Genomic DNA, 24,613 nt, shown 5'->3' on the forward strand with positions numbered 1-24,613 from the left:
TGAGTGAGTACTGTAACACCGAGTGTGCAGTGGAAAGGTACTGAAAACATGATGTATAGGCAGGTAGACACAGCGTGTTTCAGTGATGCAGTGGCTGAGCGACAAGAAAATATGGAGAGCATATTTTAAAGTGAAAATGAAATGCATTAATCAGGCCAGCATGCTTTTGGATTGACTGCTTTTTTATTTATTTAATGATACAGTACTCATTTGACAAAGCAGCCTTATATTCAATGCACAGGAAAAGAACAAAAACATTTTACCTGATAATAAAGAACAGACATGAAATGACGCCTGGAGAAGGCTTTAAATGGTACTTCACATTCATACAGTCACTTAGCAACATTCACATTCATCTGGGTGAAACATAAAACATGCACAGCAAACATGTCAGCCTTCCAAACACACACACACACACACACACACACACACACACACACACACACACACACACACACACACACATTTATTTGGTCTTTTTTAATAATTTTTGTGATTTGGCTTGATTCCTAATGTTGATCTGTTGAGTCAGTTTTATTAGAGTCGTACAAAAAGGAATGAAAATTCCCACCTCTCTTTTTTTCAACCAAAATAAACTTCTTTTTTTTTTTTTGCACTTTTTCCCTGATATCACTTTTTTCCAGTCTACACCCAGGCCTGCCATCCTGGGAAAAGTCTGCTAAGGTTTTTGGGGTCCATGGCTTGCTGGATGAGCAGGTTGACCTGTCCTCCCACGCTGAGCACCGTTCCCTCTTCCACTCCCTTGAGCTTCTCCTGCAGCCGCAGCAGCACCCGCTCCGCCACCTTGTTGAAGCTCTGACTGTCACTGCTGGAAAGAATATGAGGGGAAGAGCCTGAACACACACACACAAAACCTCGCCAGCTCTGATTCTGACACTTCTCTCCTTGATTACCTGGATTTACGGCTGTTGTCTATGTCATCTCCCCCCATAGTGGAGCTTAGCGTTGCGTTGAGCTCCTGCTGCTCGTCATGCTGCAGGTAAAAAGCTTTCAGGGGGTTCATGGTCCAGTCAAACAAAGGGTCATACAGCAGCACCTATTTAAAACGCACAAAGACACAGAAACTTACAAAAGCACTCCTTAATATGAAGTTATGGAATAAAACATAATATTTAGAGCATGATTTTACCTCCACAATAGTCAACAGAGCTTCTTGAGAACTTCTCATCACCTCCATCGTCTTCTCACAGCATCTGAAAGGGAAAGCAGGGTTCAGATTATTTATAGTGCTAAATGTTTAAAATGTCTAAATAGCAACAGATTTCCCAACATGAATCTTAATCTGTGGTCTGAGAAAAGATTAATGAGGAAGTTTGTTTAATGACACAATGTAATATGCTATTTCAAATTATAAAACTTTATTAATCGTGAAGGAAACTCATCAATCAATGGTGATTAGCTACTCATGCAATAAAAGGATCAGATCATTTTTTTATTATGTCCTGTAAAACCTCAGAATTGACAGGGGGTCGATTTTTACTGCAAGCCACTTTGCAACCCACCTCCACTTCAGTTTATATTTTCATGTCTGATTCAAATTTGTCATGTTGCCTGCCGTGCTCTGTCACAGAGTCTTTACTTCCAGTTTTCCATGTATGAGTATAAAAGGGCCTGAAGGTCCCAGACCACTGCTGACAAATAAGAGCAACATCTGAGCATAATCGTGAGCTAACCCCCTGAAAACTCCCTCCACTCCAGTGATGCCCATACCGTCCACAATGTCTCTGGAGAGTCTGAAGGGGACAGTCTCAGGGGTGGGGAGGATCTTGCCTTGCTCAAAGGCCACACCTTTAAAACATCAACAACAAAAACACACACAGTGAAGAAAAAGGGGCATCCACACTGGAGGAATAAAAACATTTTCTGAAACAAAGAGTGACCTTCTTGGTGTAAGAATACCTAAATCGATGTGCACCAGTTCTGCAGTCTGTTCGTCGATCAGTATGTTCTGGATGTGTCTGTCACCCAGACCCACGATGTAGCCGACTGTGGACACAAAACAGAAAACAGAAGGTTTGTTTTTACAATTACTGGATCGTCGTTTGGAGATAATATGAAATCTCTTTGTGTGTATATTTAATGTATATTTTTTAATTCTGTGTCATGACTGATAAATGTTTTCTTTCAACTCTGGACATCAACTGACAACAAAATGTTGACACGCTGAGGTGAAAGGTGGTGTTTTATGTACAAAGCAAACCGGGATCCATGAATCACCTTAATAATAATCAACACCAACACTTTAGTTTCAAGTCACATCAATTATATGTCGCCCTTCAGTTTGTGGCATCTTGTATTTACAGTACATAATGAGCTTTACTCTGTGAGACGGTGTACCTATAGAGGAGGTGGCCACACTGCGAGTGTAAGCCAGCCGCTTCTCCATCCACACTGCGGGATCCAGGAACCGTTCCATGCAGAAATACCTAAAGACCGGCCTGAACTTCGTGCACACCTCGTTGTAGGCCTGCAGCTTCTCGTCGAATGCAAGTCTCTGAGCGTCCTGCAGTGACAGCCCAACAAAAACTACAGCTGTGAGTTCTGAAGCCATAGCAAGCATGTGTTGCCATGTTGCAAGTGTTTTCCTGTCAGCACCGCCATACCAACATCTTCCTCCGGCAGGCTAGGCTGGCCCAATCTTGGGGTCGGAAGCGTTTGTGAGCTCCTTTATTGGGCTCCACCAGAAACTCCCCGATGGGCACCGTCCCAGAGCACCACTCTAACACGCCACTGCGCTGTGAGAAAGGCACCACCTGGAATCAAGTATATGACAAATTTTTTTTTAAGCAACGAAGGGAAAAAGAGATGAAAGCAAATGTGAAGCAGTGCCACAGATGTGCGTCTATCGGGGAACCTTGTATCGTCTGATGTTGAGCTTCCTCTTGCGTGTGTCTGTATTGCGCTGCAGCAGCATGGAGCACATGCCGAAGACCTGCTGCATCACTGCGTCCTGTCGCAGGTCGTCCTGACCCTGTTTGCATTAAAACACTAAAATCACTCACAGGTGACTTGACCAAAATCATCACAACGATCCTTTATTTTAGTGCAGTTCAGTGTATTTGTACAGCCCAGTATCACGTGTGAGGGCTCAAACTGCTTCACAGCCATAGAAACAAAACAAGAACAGACAGACTGAGTTCTGTAGGACACTGGGAGTTTTAAGACGTTTGCAGTCATTCATTTGTTAATGGCTGAATTCTTCGGTTGATAGTTCCTCTGAGTTTCAGGCAAGACAACTTTGGAGGAACTACTTTGAAATTGAATGCAATTTAATGCAGGAGTGTCGAACTCCAGGCCTCCAGGGCCGGTGTCCTGCAGGTTTTAGAGCTCACTCTGGGTCAACACACCTGAATCAAATGATCAGTTCATTACCAGGCCTCTGGAGAACTTCAAGACATGCTGAGGAGGTCATTTAGCCATTTAAATCAGCCGTGATGACTCAAGGACACATCTAAAACATGCAGGACACCGACACTCGAGGCCTGGAGTTCGACACCCGTGATTTAATGACTACATGTGACATGAATCTAGTGAGGTGGGAAATATCTGGTAAAAAGTAGTAGAAAATATTTGTGCATTTTGAATTTTCTGAATGATGGGAAAAAGGTGTAGAAGTACTGTAAGCTAATTCAAGAGTTTTTAAAGGAAACACAATATTGTACTGAAATGTACATGAGGAGGAGAATTTTTGTATATCTCTTTGAGTGGGAATCACCACACAACTCACAACACAATGATATCACATGATATATGAAAGTTATCACCTCTTTTCAACCACAAATTATTTCCTCAGAGGAAAACTTTAATTCAATAAGATAAAGTTATTTTTTGCTGCAAAATGAGACTTTCACACATATGGAACCTGCCAATGAAACCTGCTGTAAGACAGTCAGTCTGCTGTCAGAGTCTGCTGCTGTCTGTGACTGAATTGGGTCAAGTTGGCAATTACATGCAATCTGTTTTTGGTAATACAGTAAATAACTGTGAAAAACCATCGAAAACAGAGAGAATTCACATTTACGAGAAATGTGCAACCTATAGGAAAATAACCACAATACAACCAGCTGGTGGCCAAGTTGGGTCGCGTCTCCTCGAGTTGATGTCATTGACAAAGACTCATTCAGACTGATACCAACATGTTGGCAATCTGTTTGCATTTATATATTAGACAGCAGCTATTTACAAACCTTCAAAGAGCTCTCTGAGAGTGACTGCAGTCAATCCAATATCCTCTCTATATATGTATATGTAGATAGACTGGCTATAGATACCGAATGAAACTGGAATGGAGGAATTGTGAGCCACCTCCTCTACATGGATGACATCAAGCTGTATGCTAGGAGTGAACGAGACATTGATTCACTGATCCACACAACCAGGATTTACAGCAACGACATTGGAATGTCATTTGGATTGGAGAAGCGTAGTCGGATGGTAACGAAGAGAGGGAAAGTAGTCAGAACTGCCAAAAGGCAACATCGCTGACATTGAGGACAGCTACAAGTACCTGGGAATCCTAAAGGCAAACAGAAACAAACAGGAACAGCAACCAGAGAGTAAGGCAAGTCAGCTGAGGAGTCAGCTGAGTGGGAAGAACAAGATCCAAGCTATCAACACCTGTGAATACCTCTACTGAATGCCTCAGGCAGCAGAAACACGAGCAAGAGGAGGAGCACTCATGGAAGGACAGGCCCCTGCATGCTATGTACCACCAGCAGATAGAGGAAGTGGAGAGCATCCAGAAATCCTACCAGTGGCTGGACAAAGCTGAACTGAAAGACAGCACAGAGGCACAAATCATGACAACACAAGAACAAGCTCTGAGCACAAGATCCATAGAGGCTGGGGTCTATCACACCAGGCAAGACCCCAGGTGCAGGCTGTGTAAAGATGCCCCAGAGACAATCCAGCACATAACAGCAGGGTGAAAGATGCTAGCAGGCAAGGCATACATGGAACGCCATAACCAAGTGGCCGGCATAGTGTACAGGAACATCTGTGCCGAGTATAACCTGGAAGTCCTGAGGTCAAAATGGGAGACGCCCCCTAGGGTGGTGGAGAATGACCGAGCTAAGATCCTGTGGGACTTCCAGACACAGACGGGCAAAAATGGTGGTGGCTAACCAACCGGACATAGTGGTGGTAGACAAACAGAAGAAGACGTCTGTAGTGATCGATGGAGGACAGCAACATCAGGAAGAAGGAACACAAGAAGCTGGAGAAGTACCAAGGGCTCAGAGAAGAGCTCGAGAGGATGTGGAGGGTGAAGGTAACAGTGGTCCCAGTGGTAATCGGAGCACTAGGTGCATTGACTCCCAAGCTAGGCGAGTGGCTGCTGACCTATTTTTACTTGTGTGACTGAGGTGTTTGCTTGCCCTGAATCGATATAACACTACCATGCAAAACATAGCGATGCTGCGCTGTAGAGCTTTTTTTTCACCACCAAATCAAACACACAGTTTCAACTCTCCTGGTTTTTTTCACTTTCATCTTATTTTGTCAGCTGCTAAGTCAAACTCCCAGGCCGTATAATGCTGCTGACTGTTGTGACTTTAATATTAATGCAAAACAAGCACACAGATACAAAACTCAAGTTTCACCACGACTCTCCAAAGTGGTAAATCATTAGCCTTCAATTGACTGTCAAACGTGTCAGCAAACACAAGCATGCTCTCACACACAAACACACAGCCTGCTAAAGAATGTTTTCATTATAAAGGAGTGAAAGCCTGTTTGTCCTGGTACAAAAACAGGATTAATCATTAGCAATGGCCAAAGCTAAATGGAAAAAAACTCAAGTTTAAATTGTGAGCACCTTCCCGTCAGGGCTGGCCAGACTATAATGGCACACGAGAAGAGATTTGTTGAAAGACAAAAAAAACCCTGACGTCAAAAGCACACGTAAGACACGCACAAACGCTTACTTTGACCAGCTGTCTCCTGCTTTTGCCGTCAGAGCCGACGCAGTCGATGATCTTGGGCAGGTTGACTCCTCCGGCCAGGTGATAGTGTGGCATGAAGGACCTGACAGTCACCAGGTTTTCATAACCACCGGACGGATCCACCTGTTTACACGATAAATATGAGACAAATAATTCAATCAAACCAATCAAAAAATGACACTATACACTAAACATGGATCACCCCAGTAACACTTAAATAACAAAACTTTATATAAAGTCTGAAAGCAGCAAAGTTCTCTCTCTCTGTATGTTTTTAAGTTGTATTTTACCTTAATTTCCATTGTGGGGATGGTGACCTCCTCGAGGTCTCTAATTTGCATGATGGGCTGATCAGCGGGGATGGGGATGGCCTCTGAAACCAAACAAGGACACAAAGGATGTCTAAGCAGCGGACATTTAATGCACACAACCATAACATATACTCACGACCTCTGAGTGTGTATAACTGTAGAATGTTAGGTCTACTAGCAAATAAACAGCTGAGTGGACCTGAGCAACTATGAGCAGAAAAGTCTTCATCCCTTCATGACCACAGTGTACTGATCCTCTAACGACTGCTCCCAGCAGGATAAGGCACCATGGCACAAAGCTCAAATCATCTCAAACTGGTTTCTTAAACATGACAATGAGTTCACTGTACTCACACCTTTGGCATTTGGTGAAACCAAAGATTCACATCATGGAGCAAAATCTTTCCAGCGCCTTGCTGAATCTGTGCCACGAAGAATTAAAGCAGCTCTGATTCAAAAAGATGATTCAACCCACTCCTAACATGGTGCACCTAATAAAGTGGCCAGCGAGTGAATAAAGCATAACTCACTCTTCTCTGTTTTGTGTCTGCTGGCATCCATGTAAGCCAGGGTGATGTAGGCATCGCACAGGCGCTCGATCCCTCGGATCATCTCGGCTCGCTTCTTCCTGATGGTGGCGATGATCTTCCGAGCGACATCCGAACGCTCCTGAATGAGGGAGAACATGTAAACAGTTTAAAAAAAACAAACAAACAAACAAACACACCAGGTGCTTCTTTTGTTTCTCATGTTACAAAATTTAACACACCCAAAGTTTCAAAACGCAACGGCACTGTCCTCGTTTAATGCAAATGTGTTAAACATGAGTTTTTTTCACCGTGACAATCGACGTGTCATATTTAAGCTCCGCATGATGGAGAGAATCGTGTAAAACGGATGGAAACATCACACTCACCAGATCAAACTGCGAGAGCTGTCGCGTAGCACTTTTAGACTGCCTGGACCTGCAAAAGTTTTCGTCTTTGTTGGCATTGACCAGGGCGAAGATGATAAAGAGCGTGTGGTGAGGGTGCTGCAGAGATGCTCGGCATATCAGCTATGAGGAGGGAGGAGTACATATAATAAACTGGACGTGGCTGCAGCAAACCTTTTATATAATGCGGTTTCTGCTCACAATAATGAATAAAAGAGCCGCGTTACCTCATTGAGGACATCGTGGAATCCCGTATCCTCTGCGACGCCAGTTGCCATCTTGGTTCCCATGCGGGCGGCCAGCTGATACATGAGAGGCAGAAACTTGTAGGACGGGATCTGTTTCACCCCTTTCTGTTAACACAGAAACAAAAAGCTTTGTCAGATGATTATATTTGTAAGATTCAGTGCAGATATGTGAACGTTTTACTGACCTTCATCATCTCATTCACATCTTTAATGTCAGCATTTTCCAGCCAGAGGGAAGCCAGCCGGAAGACCCAGGTGTCGTGCTCCTCACCCTGCTCCAGACACTGGATGTAATTCTCCACAGCCTTACACAGAAAGCGCTTTCTGTCCGTCCGCAGGTTGGACAGGGCTTTTTCATCCAGCTCCAGCTCTCTTTGCACTTTTATTGTGTACCTGTGAAGTTGGACAAAGACAGGCTGGAAACAGGCCTTCACTTTTTCTTTGGTTGTAACTGGACCTCAGCTTAAATGCAATACATCGAGCTGTAAATGTGCAAATCAACCTGTTGGAGGTCACTTTATGCTCCTTTATCAAGCCCACTTCCTCCTTGGCCTTTTCCAGCAGGGCCTGTTTGTTCTCAAACTCAGACGAGTTCATGTATTTGTCGATGCTCTGGTACTGAGCGTCAGAGAAGCGGGCCAGAGATAAAAATGCCTCAGTCCGCTGGTTCTGGAGCCTGGAGTCCTGAAGTCCCGATTCCCCCTCTATCACCTCCACTGCCTGAGCAGAGATGAGACCTTTATTAATTCAACAGTACAGGGCTGTTCTCACGCGAGGAAACAAAAATCAGGCAAAATTTACAGGTATCAACACAAACATTAAAAAAAAAAAGTAAAACAAGATTTAACCAGATGCACAAAAAAATGTCACTACAAAACTGTGACCCGATTCAGACGTATAAAACACACACAGACACACACATGAATTATTTAATTTTGTCTATATGAATCTGGCCAAAGGACATAAAGTGTAAACTTGCAGACGTTTAATATTTATGTCTTCGCCTGCTCCTAATTTGTCTGGACATAAATAAATTATTCATGTGAGGGTGTGTGCGTATGAAGGCCCGCATGCTGCCAGGCCGACGGGTAATAAACCATTCATTTCTCTAGGCGATCCCAGCTGTGTGTGTAGATTTTAGGGCGTTTGAGACCTTTAAGATTCCTGTTTTGGTCGCTCTTCTTCACACGAAAAGAAAATACCAGAAAATAACTCTTAACCGGAGCCACTTTGTTAATTCCAGGAACTATGGACACTCCACATGTGTGAAAACGCTTCAGATGGGTGATAACAAGCCACAATTCTGCCCTTTTAATCTTTTAATAAAGCTTCGACTGCTCATGCCAAAAGCTTCTTCCTACCCTCTCCAGGTACTTCTCCAGTATGACTCCAGGACTTTCCAGGCAGGTTTCTGCCAGCCAGTTACCACACAGCCTGAGGGACTCGGTGTAGACTGGTGTTAACGCAGGATTTAAATCCACCTGTGCAACACACATCAAACCAGCTCAATAACCCATCTTGGTATTTGGATTGAACTTAGCTAATCTTACTGTTTTGCATTAGTTACAACACAGCGTTATGTGCCCGTCTGACCTTTTTCTCTAGGCTGTGTATCATCTGTCTCAGCAGGCCCAGAGCCAGACCCTGCTCTCCCTTTGCCCAGAAAACCTGGGCCTCCTCCAGTTGCCACGACGACACAGGTAGCGACGCCAATGTCCTTCCACCGCCGGCATGCTGCTTCATCTGGTAGACTGCACGCTCTGCCAGCTGGATAGAGGTTAGAGGCAACCTTCATATGATATTCACGTGGTAAATGAAAGGAAAACAGTGCTTCAAACCTTCACCTGTGGATCTGTGGATGTTACCTGTGTGTTTCCGGCCTTGCGAGCTAACCGGCACAAGTCCATGAGATGGTCAGTGAGAACAGAGCTGAGGTACTGGCTGCTGTCGGGCTCTCCCACCCTGGACAACAGGGTGTGCTGGGCCACAGAGCGGACGGCTAGGATGGGTTCCACTAAAGCAAAGTCACTGTCAACGAGGAGCTGAGAGTGGTGCCGCCACTGGCTGTAAACTTCTCTCAGGATGAGGTCTGAGAAGGGTCTGATGTAAAAAAAAGAAAAAGAAAAAAAAGAGTTTAAACATGAATAAGTCCAGAGGAGGCGTCCCGTGTGTTACTGACTGTGTGGTATGCTTCTGCCTGAGTCACCTGGAGAACAGCTCTTTAACACTCTCCAGCTCTCTGACGCTCTGCAGGTTCCTGAGGGCTGGATACAGAGATGACACGGCCTCCAGACTGCCTTTGCGTAGCTCTTCCACCTCGGCACCCCTGAAGAAATGCATACGCGTTATAAAGCAGAAATAAAGCTGTCGTACCAGAGGGTAAAACTCCATATTTTGTCCACCGCACCTGGCCTGTTTCAGAGTTTCATCAAATATGGAGAACTCCTTATTCCTGAGTGCTTGCAGGGCACAAAACACAGATTCGTGAAAGCCAGGATTGGATTTCTCACTCCTGCAACAGCAAGACATTGGAGAAAAAAATAATTAGCTTCTAACTGTGAGATTCTAGTTGCGTTTCATGCAGCAGATGCTTCCCTCACCTTTCTGACAGCTCAAAATCCCACTGGGTGTTCCTCCAGGCTGCTTGAAAGCGAAGATCTCGCAGCTCAGCTCCCCACTCGACCCCTTCGCTCTCGAGACCCCTCATGTAGGTGGCCAGGATGCTGCTTAGACCGAAGTTCTGCAAACCCTGTCGGCATAAGATTAAAGAAACTGTGCTAAAAGCTAAAAGATTTCAATCTAAAACATTCTTTGGAGGAAGTGGTTCGTCATAGTATCATTTCAATCATACCTCCACAATGCCCACTTGCCGAGTGACCTCGGGAAGGGTACAGTGAAGGTCGTAGGAGGTCAGGGCCCTTCCCCACATAGCTTCATGTTCGTAGGTGCGAATCCTGTGAATTCACGCGGCAAAACGGCATCAGCAGATCTGATAATGACTGAAGCTTAATGAGGAATAAGTGACCGTGTGAAAGATCTAACTGAAATTTTCTACCTTGTCAGGGGGCTGGTCATGGTTTCGCCACCACAGCCATACAGACTATCCGGCTCCCCGATGCTGCGATACACCTCGATCAGCAGCTCCTATAAATATGCAAAAATGAGAGGAGAACAAGAAAGTCTTTTAAAAACAGATAAAATAGCTGATGCGTGATAATGATGATACAACAAAATGCAAGATCAGCTTCGATGGCAATGCATTTCCTGGTTGCCAAAAGTGGCTGTCTTTTTTTTCCTCCCATTTTTTTGACCTGATGTTGTCATTTAGAAAACAAAGCAGCCTGTGTAACTATGTGTGCAGCACGAAGAACCAACCTGCAGACTGATATTGGTGTCTTCTATGCTCTTCTCGGTCAGGCTGGAGATTGTGAAGGTCTGGCTGTTCTCTTCGAAATTTATTTTCCGCGTTGCTCTGGAGTTGGTTCTGCAGTTACAGGAAATGAATGGATCAAAAATGAAAAGCTGGATAAAGTTATTTTTCCTGTTACTGTTTAAATGAAGCTGCTGCATACTTGCGACTTTCTTCCATGTTAGCTTTGATCTTGTCCACGTAGATCTCGGTGTACAGCAGGGCGGTGAAGTGAGCTGAGCAGGACTGAGCGGCTTTGGCCACCTCCAGGTAGTTCAGATCCAGCCAGAAGTTTGAGTCGCACACTGTGCCAAAGGATTTACTGCAAGAAGGCAAAGCTCTACATTCATACTACAGCAGGTTTACTGGGGCAGAGATAAGAGCAGGTCCAATCGAATAATATCTGACTACAAACCCGTCAGCTTCCAGTGGCCTCTGCTGGTGTCTGAGGTAGTCAATAACTGCAAGCATGGTACGCAGAGAGGTCTTATCATGCACGCCCTGGCTCGCAGTGTCGGACTCTGCAGAGAATAACATAGACCCTCATCTCAAAGCAAACAAACACTAAATATGATCTATCGTCCACTGTCAAAATATAAGGAACAGGATCAATAATATTTGTCACAGATTCAAACTGACCAGAGTCAGACGTGAGAGGAGTGGCGGAGCGACTCGAGGCCTGAGCGCTTCTGCAACAAAAGCTGAAAAAGTCCTGAATGTGGGAGGAGAGCAAGTCCCTAAACGACCCATCGGAGTCATCCAGAAGAATGGAGTGAATGATGAGAGGCAGTAACCTCTGACAGCAGTCCACCCACACCTAAACATGGAGAGAATAATGGAGCGACACAGAAGGAATAAGGTGTAGTAGGCTGCACTGACATTCAGTATATGACTACAAATGTTAACTAATTAAACACAAATTAAGTAATGTAGCCATTCGACTTCTACACAGCTCTTAGGATAACTCACCAGGCAGAGTGGTCGGGAAAAAAGCAGAGCCTCACACTTGACCCCTCCGCTGTCCAGCAGCGCTGTGCACAGAGCCTTCAACCAGCTCTTATGGCTGCCCGCCTGGGGAATCCAGAACTCCTGGCTCTTCAGGTTTCCTCTGGCCTCTGTGCTCTCCTTGGCAGCCACAGCAACCACCTGACCATGGATGGCAGCCAGTAATCAGATGCATGAGCTTGCTGTGAGCTCCCATGAGGTAACTTGCAGACACACGCACAAATATCTAAAACCCACCTTATTCTTGGCTGTTCTGAATGGGTTAAGGTAAGTCAGCATGGGGTCTCTGTTCCCTTTGTGTTGCTCCCAGAAGTCGACTCCTGACTGAGTTGCGAGGATGTTCTTCAGGCACTGAGCTGCTGCCTGTCTCACCTCGATTCTGGCAGACAACCACAGCACAGAGCACATCAGCTTTTCCATCATCATGAGTTAAAACCTGATAGCTACAGAATCTGAGGAGTCAGCGTACTGCTGTTGAGTGAGCGCGTCGTTCGTGCAGTTGAGGACGATGTACAGACACTGAGACTCGGTGGATTCGAAGAGGGAGACGGCTTTTTCATACAGGGGGTCTCTGCCATGGAGAAGGGCGATGTTGGACAAGTCTACTGGGCCCAGTTCTCCTAAACAGCTGCCTGCCGCCTCTGCAGCACAAGGACTGAGCTATGAGAGCACTGCCAAACGGAATCTTATCAAACTGTTGACATGGAAGACAACACAGCTTTGATTTGTTTTACCCTGAATGTCAGCTCCTCCAGGGTGGCCGGCTGCTAGTTTACAGAGCTGCAGCAGATTGAGGACCAACTTCACCAGCACACTGTCGCTCGCGTCGGCTAAAAAGGACGACACGGATGGAAAACATTTACATGCAATCGTTCTCACGCAGAAACCACTCTTCCTCCTTTAGCATCATACCGTGGCACTCTTTAAGAAGCTCTCTGATCTGTCCTTTGTTGTCATGCAGCTGTCTGGTGAGCTCCTTTAACCCCTCGAGTCTAGTCAGAGGTAAGGAGTCACAGGACGTCACTGACAGGAAGTGGGCGATCTCCTGCAGGGGGGATAATTAAAAATTCATTACTCTCCGTATCAATATGATGAGAGAAGATCTAAATAGACTTTTAAAGCGAGGACATTATATTTACACATGTATTTGCTGCTTTTACCTGTCTCAGACTGAAGGTGCCAGCGTTATATTTGAGTTTGTGCTGTACAGCCCGCAGCTCTCTGAATTCAGGGATATTAGGGAAAGGCTCCAACCCTCTGATTGCTTCCTTTAACGTCTGCTGATTTTCTATGACAAGAAACTGCAGCAGACTCAGCACCTTCAGGGCAAAAAGAGGATTCAAAATCAAAATCATGCACACTGAAAAGGAGCCACAGTTATTCTAAGACAAAGATATGAAATAAAGAAGAGTTTGTTATCAGCAAACAGTCCATCCTTCTGTCTGTGCACAAAAAGACCCAGATTGTCTTCCTCCCCTAACCCCAACCGCTCTCGGCAGATGAAGCCCCTCCCCAAGCCTGGTTCTGCCGGAGATTTCTTCCTGTTAAAGAGGAGTTTTTCCTTCCCACTGTTGCCAAAGTGCTTACTCAAAGGGGTTCATAAAATTGTTGGGTTGTTCTCTGTATATACTATTGTAGGGTCTACCTTACAATATAAACCACCTTAAAACGACCGTTGTTGTGATTTGTGTAAATAAAACTGAATTGAAACCAAATTGAAAAACAAGAAGTGGTATTCCTAAAAACTGTCTTTCCCATTTTCCTATCAAAATATTAAGAAATTATGGGCGGCCCAAAAGTTTTGAACTGTATGCTGTGTACTAAATACATTCAACGAACACCACGCTTTGGCATGCAATCACTTACCTGCTCTGAGATGGAGGGTCGGCTGGTCACCTGAGCAGTTAGAGTTCCAATGATGACCTGTAGGTGGCAGCCCAGAGCATCATCACAGACCTGCAGGGACACGTGACACACGGAGGCCAGCAGGTCACAGCACAGAGCCAGGCTGCGGGTAGAAACCTCATCACACGGAACTGGTCTGTGAACAGCAGGAAAACAGTGTTTATGTATGTACAGCACAATATGTGTGAAATGTAGAAAAACTGTTCTGTAACCTAGCCTAAAACCGCGCTACTAATGTAGCTAAGTTAGCTCAATTTTTAGCGGTATCGAGATTCCGGGTAATGCTAGAAAACAACAACAATCATAATAATGATAATAGCAGAACAGGAATAGTATAAAAAATGACTGATTTTTTGCTATTTTATAATATATATATATATATATGAAAAAGGATAACAACAACTTCTATATATACATATAAACACTTAAAAACAGCCATTAAGAATGGGAAAGGACCAATTTCAGTGATTACAAGTGATCAGACTTGCTTTGGTTTAAGTTATGATTTTATCTTGGCGTTACAAATTTTAAAATCACTTATTGTTTTTTATTTCTAGTGGTAACATCTGTGGGCCTTTAACTTTAATTTCATATAATATCATCTGATTGACTTACTCAGGATTCACACCAGTGTGTAAGTCTGCCTGCGAGTGCACCAACCTGCTGTTAATATGGTGAATGAGCGTGTAGATTATATCTCTGAGAACAAAGGCCCAGGCTCCACCCAGACCGTCCTTCACCTCCCTGAGCAGCAGGCTGACGAACAAATGGTACATGAGGAGGATGCGGTGCCGTTCGTAGCTGTTGGTCGTCTCCGCTGTTCTTTCGCACACGGCCAGCAGAATCCTCTGGATAGAAATCTACAGACAGATGTAACATCATTGCACATAGAACAGAAAACGGAACACTGTGACTATTATCAAAACAAAAAAAGTTTGACTGGGTGACGATATATGAGACATCATACCGGGGTTTTTGACAGAATGGCTACCAGTGACTTGTGGTTGGCACCGTGGCACTTGCTGAGGTAGTCCAGTGTAGCTTTGATGACATATGAGCTGAAGTATGGTGGATTTGGTACCGGGTCTAGCTCTCTGAGAGATATTAAACACTGATTTTGACGTCCATTTGTTACCATACTGAGTATTTAGATGAATGAACAGTAAAAGGAAATAAAAAAAACAACTACTAGAGGACAAATATCCCAATACCCAATAAAGCGTTTCAGGTCTCCTCTGTCTTCTTCAGCTCCACTTCCTTCATACAGAGTCATGAGCAGTTCCACTACAATGTCAGCCAGGTTACTGTGGATCAGGCTGTCGATTTGCTGTGGACACATGTGAGAAGGTGAATTTTAGAGTATATAAAATCATTTGACTATGGCTTGTTCAGCCAAGCGTTTGACCTTAATAACATTTTCTCAGATCTTAGGACTGACAAGCAAAAGTCTTGAGTACTGTCGATACAAGCTGGTGTTACCTGTTTACCCAGACAGCTGGCATCTTTGAGCAGGTCATACACCATGTTAGCCTTCTCTCTCTGCTGTGCAACCTGCGAGTCCTGGCCCGGCAGTGCAAAGTATGGCAAAATGTTGACCATGATCTTTGGGAAACAGTCTGCCAGTAAGTGCCTCCAGTCTTTGTCAAGAGACCTGCCGATAGACTTCACCTGCTCAAAGTCATCCAGGAAGACCAGGCGGGGGATCAGCACTGGGTAGGAAGAGCTTTAAGGGTATTGGAAAAGGATGCTCAGTCCTAATACACTTGATTTCAAAAAACACCAGCTTAATGTAACTATAGCAGAAGGAAATGTGACTCAGTGACGCAAAGATGAGCTTGTTTTCTCACTTATAGAACTCTTGGATTGTGTCATGATCCAGTAGACTGTAGGGGAAAGATCCAAGAGTGTAGCGGTCGTCAGACTGTCTCTGTGCGAGCCACTCGGCCACCAGGTAGTTCAGGTGAGAGCTGACGAATGTTTTTACGCTCCTGTAGCCCAGCGCTCTGGAGACACTGCACAACATCTGAGGTGAAAAAGAGGACAGGACAAATCATGTCACCCTAGACGATTACTAAACCACAGTAAATCAGTTTGCATGCTTAAAATATTCTCCTCCCTCTATTCTGCGCCTTGAAAAAGGAACTCCCATAAATCCACATGCAATAGAGTCAGTCGCAAAAATCCCACCTCTTACTGGCAGTAAGATGGCCCATAGTGACATACGGTGCAGTATTAATCTGCGTCAGAGTAGTTATCCAAAGCACGTGTTACCTCACTTTTACAATGCATCAAGACCTTGTAAAAGCAAAATTGCATTCAAGTAGCTTGTTACCTTTTTAATGAGCTGCTCTTCAATATCGTTTTCTTTATAAGACTGAAAGAGTGCAAACAGGGACTGTTTTTCACACACGGGGCTACAGCACAGTACGACTGACAAGCTCTTGAGCAGGGTGGCCTTGCGGTTGAACATCTCGTCCTCCCGGTCCTCAGAAGAGCAGCCTCTCTGTGTGCGATTGCACAAACAATACGTTAGTCGGTGTGTGTGTGTGTGTGTACAATCGCAAAGAGTTGCTGACATGTGGTAATGCTGCTCGGTCTTACCGGAAGCTTCATCCCCTCCTGAGCCTTCAAGTAAACATTCTCAAAGGCTTTCTGCTGGTGTTTTAGTGGCAGCATCTTCTTCTTATCTGGTTGCTCTGAGCTCATGTCCAGAAACAGCCTGGAGACACAATACCAGCGAGCACATATTTATCTGTCTGATCTTGGTCTTGCTTTATGTTTATTAGTGGTAAAAGACGGAGGAAGCGTACCTCTCCACTGAAACGGCTACCAGCATGCGGACTTGGTGGTGTGCGTCTGCGAGGTGAGATGGAAGGACAGCAGACACGGGATGGTCTTCCTCTCCGTCAGAGGTTCTGATGCTCAGGACGGCCCACTTACAGCATGGGTCGGCCTAACCAAGCCGAAATGACAGCAAACGCAAAAGAACAAGAAAAGTCAAAAGCAGTGACAACGAGAGCTGCTGCAGTAATGGGACACTTTTACAGGCAGTAAAAACAGCAACACTGTTGCTTAATCGTAGATTTTACCTCCAGGAGAGCAACCAGACATTGCACTAAAGCAGCTCGCACAGATGCCACGCATTTACCTGTATGGCTCAGGAAACTGAAACGCAGTACAATAGGAGCATTAGTAACAGTTCTGACTACAATAGAATTTCTAAGAGAATTTCAAATTTCTAAATAAGGTAATTTTACACTTGACTTCTCTATCAACAATTGAAATCGTGTATGTAAATGTAATCTTTTTTAAAGAGCCGCCAGTTCATCTATTAATGGTGTAAAAACATGCTTCTAACCAGAATCCGGACACCACTTTCAGCAAGGATCCCTGCACATGTCTCATCTCCTCTGGCATGTGATGGGTTTTCCCCAGGCTCTTTATGGAGGGTAACAAACTCATCAGTACAGCAGCACAGATCTCCTGGTCCTGACGATACAGAGAGCACAGGTCCCTGTGAAGACAACAACAAATACATCTATTTATTACCACAGACACATTAATTCACATTGTGCAGATTGAATGTGTCTAACAAATACGAGTAAGAGAAAGGTTCTCATACGCCAGAGGACGGAGCAGCGAGTCAAATTCCTCCGGGGAGAGCGAGTCCTCAGCAGGAAGCTTCTTCAGCAGGATGAGATACTGCAAGAAAACCAGATAAGATGAGTGTTTCTGGCTAAAGGGTTGCCACGGTGATCCTCCAAATTTGCTGCTGCCTACCATGTTGAGGTGCAGGGCTTTACTGAAGTCCATCTGCTCCACCAGCAGCAGCAGCTTGCGCCGCACTTCCTGGGGTTTGAAAAGCAGGCCGTGGACGGGCTGGACCGAGCCGCACTCGCACAGGAACTCCAACACTGCGAGGAGAGCCAGGTCCTGCTGTGCCAGATGATCTTCTGATAGAAGGCTTTTCGCACCTGCAAGGTAGCGAGCAATGTGTATGAAACGTGCTAATTTTTTATTTAGCTGTCTGTGTTTTTAAGAAAGGAACAAACCAGGAAAGGACCCGACATACCTGGGCCGCAGGAAGTGTCGGTGTTGTCTCCTTTGGGCCTGTGGTTCCCGTTGGTGCTGCTCTGGGGCTCTTCACCATCATCAAACAAGTCAACATCATGGCCTTGCTGAGTTCTGGTCATTTCCCACTCATCATCCATGGGGTCATCCTCATCCATGACAGCGACTCTCCTGGCAGCAGTGCTTATCTAAAGGGAAAAAGAAGAGAGCTTGATTTCACAAGCCTGCTTTTCACATTAAGGTTTTTCCTTTTGTGTCTTTTAAATCTGTGACATGCTCTTTCTGTCGCTTACCAACATTTTGCAGATTTCCGCCAGCTCGCTGAGGAGGCTGGCTGGCAGAATCATTATAAAGAAACCAGAGGAGGTGGGACAAATATTTTCCTGCAGAATGATCACAAAAGTAGTTAAAATCCACTGTCAATGCCTGACTTTGACTTTAAGAGATATGGTTGTTTTTCTAGAAGAAAAGCTTTGTCACCTTGTTTTTTCTGCTGGCAGACTGTGTGCAAAGCTTCATAACAGACCTCAGGGTGCCCATGGTCCCTTCCTCTGTCATTTTTACTTTCACCCCTGAAACAAACCCGCTGAAGTCCTGGGCGAGGGCCTATGAGCAAGAACAGCCCGAAAACTTTAAAGCTGGGGCTGATATTTCATTTCAACTTTCAATATGACAAACAAGGGTTCTCAGCCAGGCTGGAATCAGATTTTATGACTTTAGATAACTGATTACCTTTGCTTTACCGAAGAGCTGCGATCGGCAGGCCTCCTCCTCAGTCAGAAACCCAGTGGAGACGTAAGCTGCCAAAACAGCGGTCAGCTGACTGAAACAACGCACCAGACACTCTGGAGGAGTGGACTGAGACTGTCGAGGGTCCAAAACAATAGATGTCATTGTTTACCATGCAAAACAACATTCATACGCGCACACACATCCGACTTCGACTCACTTCAGGAGAGAAGCAGTTGAGTAAATTGTCAGCCACGCAGAGCAGGGACTGCTCCAACTTGTTTCTGAGGCCGGGGACAGCAGCAAACCGGCTGTCGGCCGACGCCGTCCTCGCCGACTGGTCAAATCTGCGGACTTCTGACGGCGACGTGTTGAAGCTGAACTGCTGGTACAGTCTCTCGATCTGTTCCAGGTTGTCTTTGGCATCAGAGGGTATTTGCTCTTGAGAAAAGGCACTTTGAAGAGAAAAGAGTTGCAAAGAGGGTTAGTTTAATTCCCAAATCTCAAAGCAAGAGAGGGCAGAGAGAGATGCAGTGCAGAAACTGGCTGTATATTACAGGTTATGGCTAGAAATTGTATATAGTAATAAAAGAGGTTGAAAAATAAAAGAATTCCCCTCACCTTTCTATGCCATGAGTACCCAGCAGAAACTTTAGGCCGACTCTGGCGTCCTTCAGAGTAAGAGAGACCAAGATGTTTGCTATAAGATTGTGAGGAAAGTCTCTGCAATTAAAAGAAAAGTTTAGGTTTTATCTTAAATACAAATGCAATAATACAAGATAAACTTTATTCTAGGAAAAAATCCAGAAACAAAGGAAAAATATATAGTAAGGTTCAATTTTCTGAGTTTTGGAGTTTGTGCAAACAGAAAAAAGAATCCTATAAACAACACTTTTTTAACTGGAACATCTTATCTTTTGAATATAAAAGCACCTTCTACAAATATTAACATCAGTGTATAACCTGCCAACCTGCAAATGATGGGGTGAGGTCTGGAGCTGTCCTCCAACTCATCACTCTGGTCGCTCATCAGCATCCAAGCTATGAAGCTCTCCTTCAGATTAGGTGATGTGCCTCCTTCTGTGGCCCCCGCAAAGTCCCAGCCTGATGCTGAGATGAGACTTTTTGGGACCGGACACTTTAGCAGGGCCTGGGCAAGACAGAGTGCAGCACTCCTGCGTACGAGGAATCGAATCAGATTAGTATCTTTTGTGTACTAATCTAATGTACTACTGTTGCAATGAAAAAAAAGAGAGAAACTCACTTGGACGGTTTGCATACAGATCCAGATAAAAGCTTCCAAAAGTCTCTGTCCACATTAATCAGTCCTCCCTGGATGATGGAGGCCAGCAGGTCCAGGCTGAGGGACTCTGTCGGGGACGAGCTGACCCCACGCACTGCCAGGCCCCATACCTTAACCCAGAGCCTTCCCAGCTCCGTCCTGTAGACCTGGGCTCTCTCTGGGTAGCGAGCCTGGCACCGGGCCACCTCCCTCAGACAGCGCAGCACATACACACCCCTCTCTCCCCTCCGCTGCTCTGCCAGGAGCTGGTGCAACACTGACAGCAGTGAGACCAGCTCCCGTCCAGGCACCATGTATGGGTACTTAGAGGTGAGCGCTGTGGTGATTTGCAGCCTGAGAGAGGAAATAAAAGACGGGAATGTCTTTATGTGACGCTGATAGCACAGCAGTCCTCCGTGTCTCAAGGCAGAGTTGATGCCCCATAAAATAAAAAGCAATAACACTGATTTAAAAGTCATTCTACCCAGTAATCATCTTTATTTAAATTGAAAATGTGTTTATATTATTTGTGCTGTGATTATCATACCACGGTATGACATCAAAGTCACTGTGCTGAGGCTGCAGATGCTCACGGAGGACCTCCCAGCCCATTTCGATACGCCGGCGCTTGCTGGCAGCTCCGTGGGTGGGACTGCCCATCTGTGTGGCTCTGATGGAGGCCTGGGTGACATCCACGATGTGGGTGTCACTGTCATCATTAAACAGCTACAGCAAAGAAACGTAAGAGCGTTTAAAGGATTAAATGTGTCCAGACACCCTCCTCTAATGAGCTTCCTCACCGCACTTTTGAGCGAAGCTGAACCTTGATGCGCTTGGTGCATACATGACGTTCGAGCTTTCTTACCTGGTGACAGATGTCAGCCGTAAGCTCAATGAGATTGTCTTTGACGGCTATGTGTCTGGTCCCCGTGACGTACTTCCCTCTGCTGCCTATGTGACCAATCTCCCCGACCAACGCGTTGTAGAGGTTGTACAGCAGACTCCGCCACTTGGACCAGTCCTCAGCATGTGCACCTGCAGTATGAGTGAGAGCAGCCACCAGTTATTGGTTATTTATTTAAGGATATTCAAATATTTATGTTCATGACGTTTAAATAATTACTGCCAACAAATGAATGCAAACCTTGAGTTCAGCCACAGCTTTGCAAAAGTTTAGATTTTTGATGTTTTCACCAGTGAAATTTGAAAGATGCACTGCGATCAAATTAAATTAAACTTTTTTACTTACCTACTGGTTTCTATCTAACATTCACACACACACACTCACACACCAATGAATGCATCAGCCTGGAATGCATCGGGAACAACCCGAGATTCAGTATCTTGCCCAGAAAGAAGGTTGGAAGTGGGAGCAGACAGGGATCCAACAACCAACCTTCCAGTCCGCTCTACCTCCTTAACCCCCCAAATGCAAACTGAGCATCAGAATGAGGAAGAAAGCTGATTTAATTACTTTGAATGTACCATGCTTGTTGTTGCAAGACATGCTGGTCTGAGTGTTTCAGAAACTGCTGATCTGCTGGGATTTTCCTACATAACCATGTCTGCAGTTTACAGAAAATGATCCAAAAAAGAGGAAATGTCCAGCGAGTGACAGTGGTCTAAGCGAAAATGCTTTTGTGATGTCAGAGATTAGAGGAGAAAGGTTATATTGCTGTAAGAGATAGGAAACTCAAATATGCCCTTCTTAAAACAAAGTAGTTGGATGGTCTTAATCAAGGTGAAGAAGAGCATCTCAAAATGTGCAAGACATCAAACCTTAAAGCAGATGGGCTACGGCAGCAGAAGACGAACCAGAAAGGTGTACCTAACAAAGTGTTTGGTGAGTGTAGATCCCGCGATAAAGCCTGGCCTCCGACCACTATTAACCACAAACGCTGGAAACCAACATTTAAAATGAAGTTTTAAAAAGAAGAACCTGTATCCTGTGTCTTGGCTCCTTTGGGGTGGTGAACACAAATCTGTAGGTTGAAGAACTCCACAATCTCCTCTTTGAGAGCTGGACTGGGCCTCATGTCTGCCCAGACGTACAGTATGGAAGGCAGAAGCTCCTCTCCCAGTCGACACAGCCTCATCCTACAATTCATGGCTGCAGATCTCAAGAAGATGTTCAGAGCTGAGACGAGGTGCTCCAAAACAGCCAAGTGTTTCTCCTGCCTGATACGATTGATACAAAGAATGCATAGTGTTTAAATTTAGCGACTAATACCGGAACATTTATTCAACGTAAATCTAAAACAGTGTTAAAAGTCTTCACCTGACATTAAGCAGTGCTTTGGAGAAAAAGCTGAACAGCGTGTCATTGAATCCATCGGTCTGCATGCAGCAGCCCTGCACCACCGTGTGGATCACTCTGCTCACCAAAACGTGGTTGATGGGTCTGGACGAGGAGTTGAACAAACCACAGTACAAGTCCAAAAGATCTAAGGATCAAGAATAAACACAGATCCATCAGTTCTTACTCTTGTCTGCTTCCTGATGTTTAGAAAATAAAACTCCAAATAGCCCACTGACTTTGCCACTGCTGTGGAGCGATGTCACACCAGTACTTGCGGACAGAGAGGATGTCCTTTACAAGGAGGCTGCTGTAATCTTCTCCATAGGCTGAACAGCAGTAGGAACTCTGCAGAACCTCCAGCACATGTTTCAGCAGCTCACTGCACTTCAGACGAGGCCCGCCTGGAGGAAGAAGAGGACACTCTTAACTGCAGTCCCCACAGTTCATTCAATATGTTTTCTACTGTGTCTGATGAATTAATGAAAGATACTTATAAATATAAAGATATACATTCACCCAAAACTGAAACATATTGCAACCTGCTCCTGCTCTTACGTTTGTTAGCGCAGCGAATGAAGTATTTGATCAGGCTGCATATTTCAGCCATCTTCTTCTGCCGCGTGGCCAGCGTGGTTGCTGTGACGTTGGATTTGCTTGATTGCATGCTTTCCGTCTCCTTTTGGACATAGCGCTGCAGAAACCTGATGCAATAAAATGCCAAGCAGAATAAAGAGCGTTCATTTATAGAAGCCACTTGTTCCGGTACATGTTAGCTAAAATCATTTATGAGTTACGAGCATGTTGCAGAATATGAAATAAGAACAAATACTTATTTAAGAACTTTTCAAAAGATGCAAAAAGGTAGAAAATAGTACCTTCTCTGGAAACACCTTATAGATATATACATTTGGTATTTATATGGTTGCAAATACTCTGAGGCAGGTTACCTGAAAACAGCATCCCATGTGAGTTGCTTGGAGGCTTTTGCTTTAGCTGATGAGTTACGATCCAGTTCCTGCACAATCTCTGGAGACCGGAGGAGCCGTCTGAAGCGCTCAGCTTCTTTCTGATAATAAAAACGAGATGAAATAAAAAGCATTTACACCGCACTGATTAAAACTATTTCAGGTTTAGTTAATTATGGATAATTCCCCACAAAATTCACTTCAAAGCTCTTTATACTGTAAGTTAAAGACCCAACGGTATTGGAGAAAACCCCAACAATCAAGCGACCCAATACGAGCAGGCACTTAGCGATAAGAAAACCCCCCATTTTAACAGGAAGAACCAGGATTTGAAATTCTGTTCAATAAATACATATAATGTGTCACAACTGAGAACTTGAGGGGCTATACAGACTATCAACATACCAAGATGACTGGCAGATCTTATTTTGTTTTTGTTGCTACTTGTGCCAGGAAAGTAAATAAACCTTTATTTTAAAAAATAACTGATTTTAGAGTCTTTCAGCTATTCATCGCACTGCCTTTGTACACTTATAAAGTGCAAAATTGATGTCGTGTAAGCCACAGGCAAATTGCATCTTATTTGCAAGTGGGCAGGACAGATGCTGATGCTCAGCAGATGTATACGCAGTGCAATCTGAGCTTCTGACTGAGTTCAATACTGTAGGGTAAGAAGAGCCGTGATTTGAAGGTAGTAACTAAAAGAAGTGAATTAAAGGATAACTGTGGTAGTTACTGGTGTTGGGCTGCTTTGCCATGATAACTGGACAACAGTGTTAGTTAGCATCCTGTTATTTTAAAATATGCTAAATAGGGAGTTGTTTAACCTATTTAAAGTGCATTGAATCGCCTATGAATTCATTTATTTGGACAACTGATAGGCAGTAGTTCGTCTTTTTCACCTTCCTCTCTGTAGCTTTGTCATTCTCGAGTGCTCTGCAGCAGGCCAGGAGATCATGAAGAGCCAGGCTCATTGTGCCTCACCGTATGTACACACTGGAGGGACAGGATGTTGACAAAAGTTATTCATCCGCTTTATACCTACACTATTATTACTTAGTAGACAGTGTAGATTTCTACTATTCAACCCACACTTTACTCACTGCTTCACTGCTCATGCAAACTACTTTAGCAACACGACACTGGCAGATTAAGCTTTTAACTTCATTCACAAACGTCCATTCAAACACCTGCACTGTTCACTGACCTCAGATGACTGCAGCGATTGCAGTTACGGAGTTGTCACACGCGCAGGTGCAGATGTTAGCTGAGGTAAGGCACACCGCTACTGTACCTGCCATAACAACTTTGCCATCTTGTAGAGCCACACGCACGCACGCACACGTAACCCACGCATAAAATATTCCCGCCCCAGCAGCAAGGCTCAGCCCCTCACATCACTTCCTTCTCATGCCAGGTATTGAGTGAGTCCATTCACTTTTCTATCAGCATGAAAATAAACCTAATGTTTTTAATAGGTATGGTGTTATTG

General features: G+C 44.7%; 1 protein-coding gene across 2 annotated transcripts; it reads right to left on the reverse strand.

Annotated features, from left to right (window-relative positions):
* Positions 1 to 576: 576 nt before the first annotated feature.
* atm (ATM serine/threonine kinase) lies at positions 577 to 24,482 on the reverse strand. 2 transcript variants are annotated; one of them, XM_026193509.1, is made up of 63 exons: positions 24,329 to 24,482; positions 24,024 to 24,117; positions 23,104 to 23,222; positions 22,712 to 22,857; positions 22,393 to 22,557; positions 22,136 to 22,301; positions 21,797 to 22,035; positions 20,723 to 20,892; positions 20,405 to 20,583; positions 19,840 to 20,211; positions 19,547 to 19,750; positions 19,197 to 19,298; positions 18,796 to 19,030; positions 18,579 to 18,710; positions 18,327 to 18,452; positions 18,140 to 18,229; positions 17,848 to 18,034; positions 17,556 to 17,749; positions 17,398 to 17,477; positions 17,134 to 17,289; positions 16,865 to 16,940; positions 16,586 to 16,728; positions 16,377 to 16,494; positions 16,108 to 16,278; positions 15,623 to 15,798; positions 15,255 to 15,498; positions 14,987 to 15,102; positions 14,743 to 14,869; positions 14,436 to 14,635; positions 13,737 to 13,911; positions 13,031 to 13,189; positions 12,783 to 12,915; positions 12,605 to 12,700; positions 12,340 to 12,511; positions 12,108 to 12,249; positions 11,835 to 12,011; positions 11,505 to 11,682; positions 11,281 to 11,386; positions 11,029 to 11,187; positions 10,832 to 10,940; positions 10,512 to 10,600; positions 10,308 to 10,410; positions 10,057 to 10,205; positions 9,864 to 9,968; positions 9,663 to 9,782; positions 9,322 to 9,556; positions 9,050 to 9,223; positions 8,818 to 8,937; positions 7,959 to 8,176; positions 7,642 to 7,849; positions 7,436 to 7,561; positions 7,191 to 7,331; positions 6,805 to 6,943; positions 6,254 to 6,336; positions 5,946 to 6,086; positions 2,876 to 2,992; positions 2,625 to 2,774; positions 2,359 to 2,524; positions 1,921 to 2,007; positions 1,695 to 1,809; positions 1,151 to 1,214; positions 915 to 1,057; positions 577 to 826 (listed from the first exon to the last, which is right to left on the reverse strand). In XM_026193509.1, exons 2-63 carry the CDS (start codon positions 24,093 to 24,095, stop codon positions 646 to 648), a joined length of 9,285 nt encoding a protein of 3,094 aa, XP_026049294.1. In that variant the 5' UTR covers positions 24,096 to 24,117; positions 24,329 to 24,482; the 3' UTR covers positions 577 to 645. The 2 variants fall into 2 exon arrangements, with proteins under 2 accessions (XP_026049294.1, XP_026049293.1); XM_026193508.1 differs by having other exon boundaries at positions 577 to 829.
* Between the last annotated feature and the right edge of the window lie 131 nt (positions 24,483 to 24,613).

Source organism: Astatotilapia calliptera, chromosome 14 (genome assembly GCF_900246225.1).
Source record: "Astatotilapia calliptera chromosome 14, fAstCal1.2, whole genome shotgun sequence".
Classification (NCBI taxonomy): domain Eukaryota; kingdom Metazoa; phylum Chordata; class Actinopteri; order Cichliformes; family Cichlidae; genus Astatotilapia; species Astatotilapia calliptera.

Excerpts from the sequence above, each read along its gene's own strand:
- atm (XM_026193508.1), bottom strand. The coding sequence starts at position 24,095 with ATGAGCCTGGCTCTTCATGATCTCCTGGCCTGCTGCAGAGCACTCGAG. Across the intron at positions 19,031-19,196 it reads GGTACTCATGGCATAGAAAG|TGCCTTTTCTCAAGAGCAAA; the intron begins GTGAGGGGAATT and ends TTCTCTTCAAAG. Across the intron at positions 16,495-16,585 it reads GTAGCCGTTTCAGTGGAGAG|GCTGTTTCTGGACATGAGCT; the intron begins GTACGCTTCCTC and ends TTGTGTCTCCAG.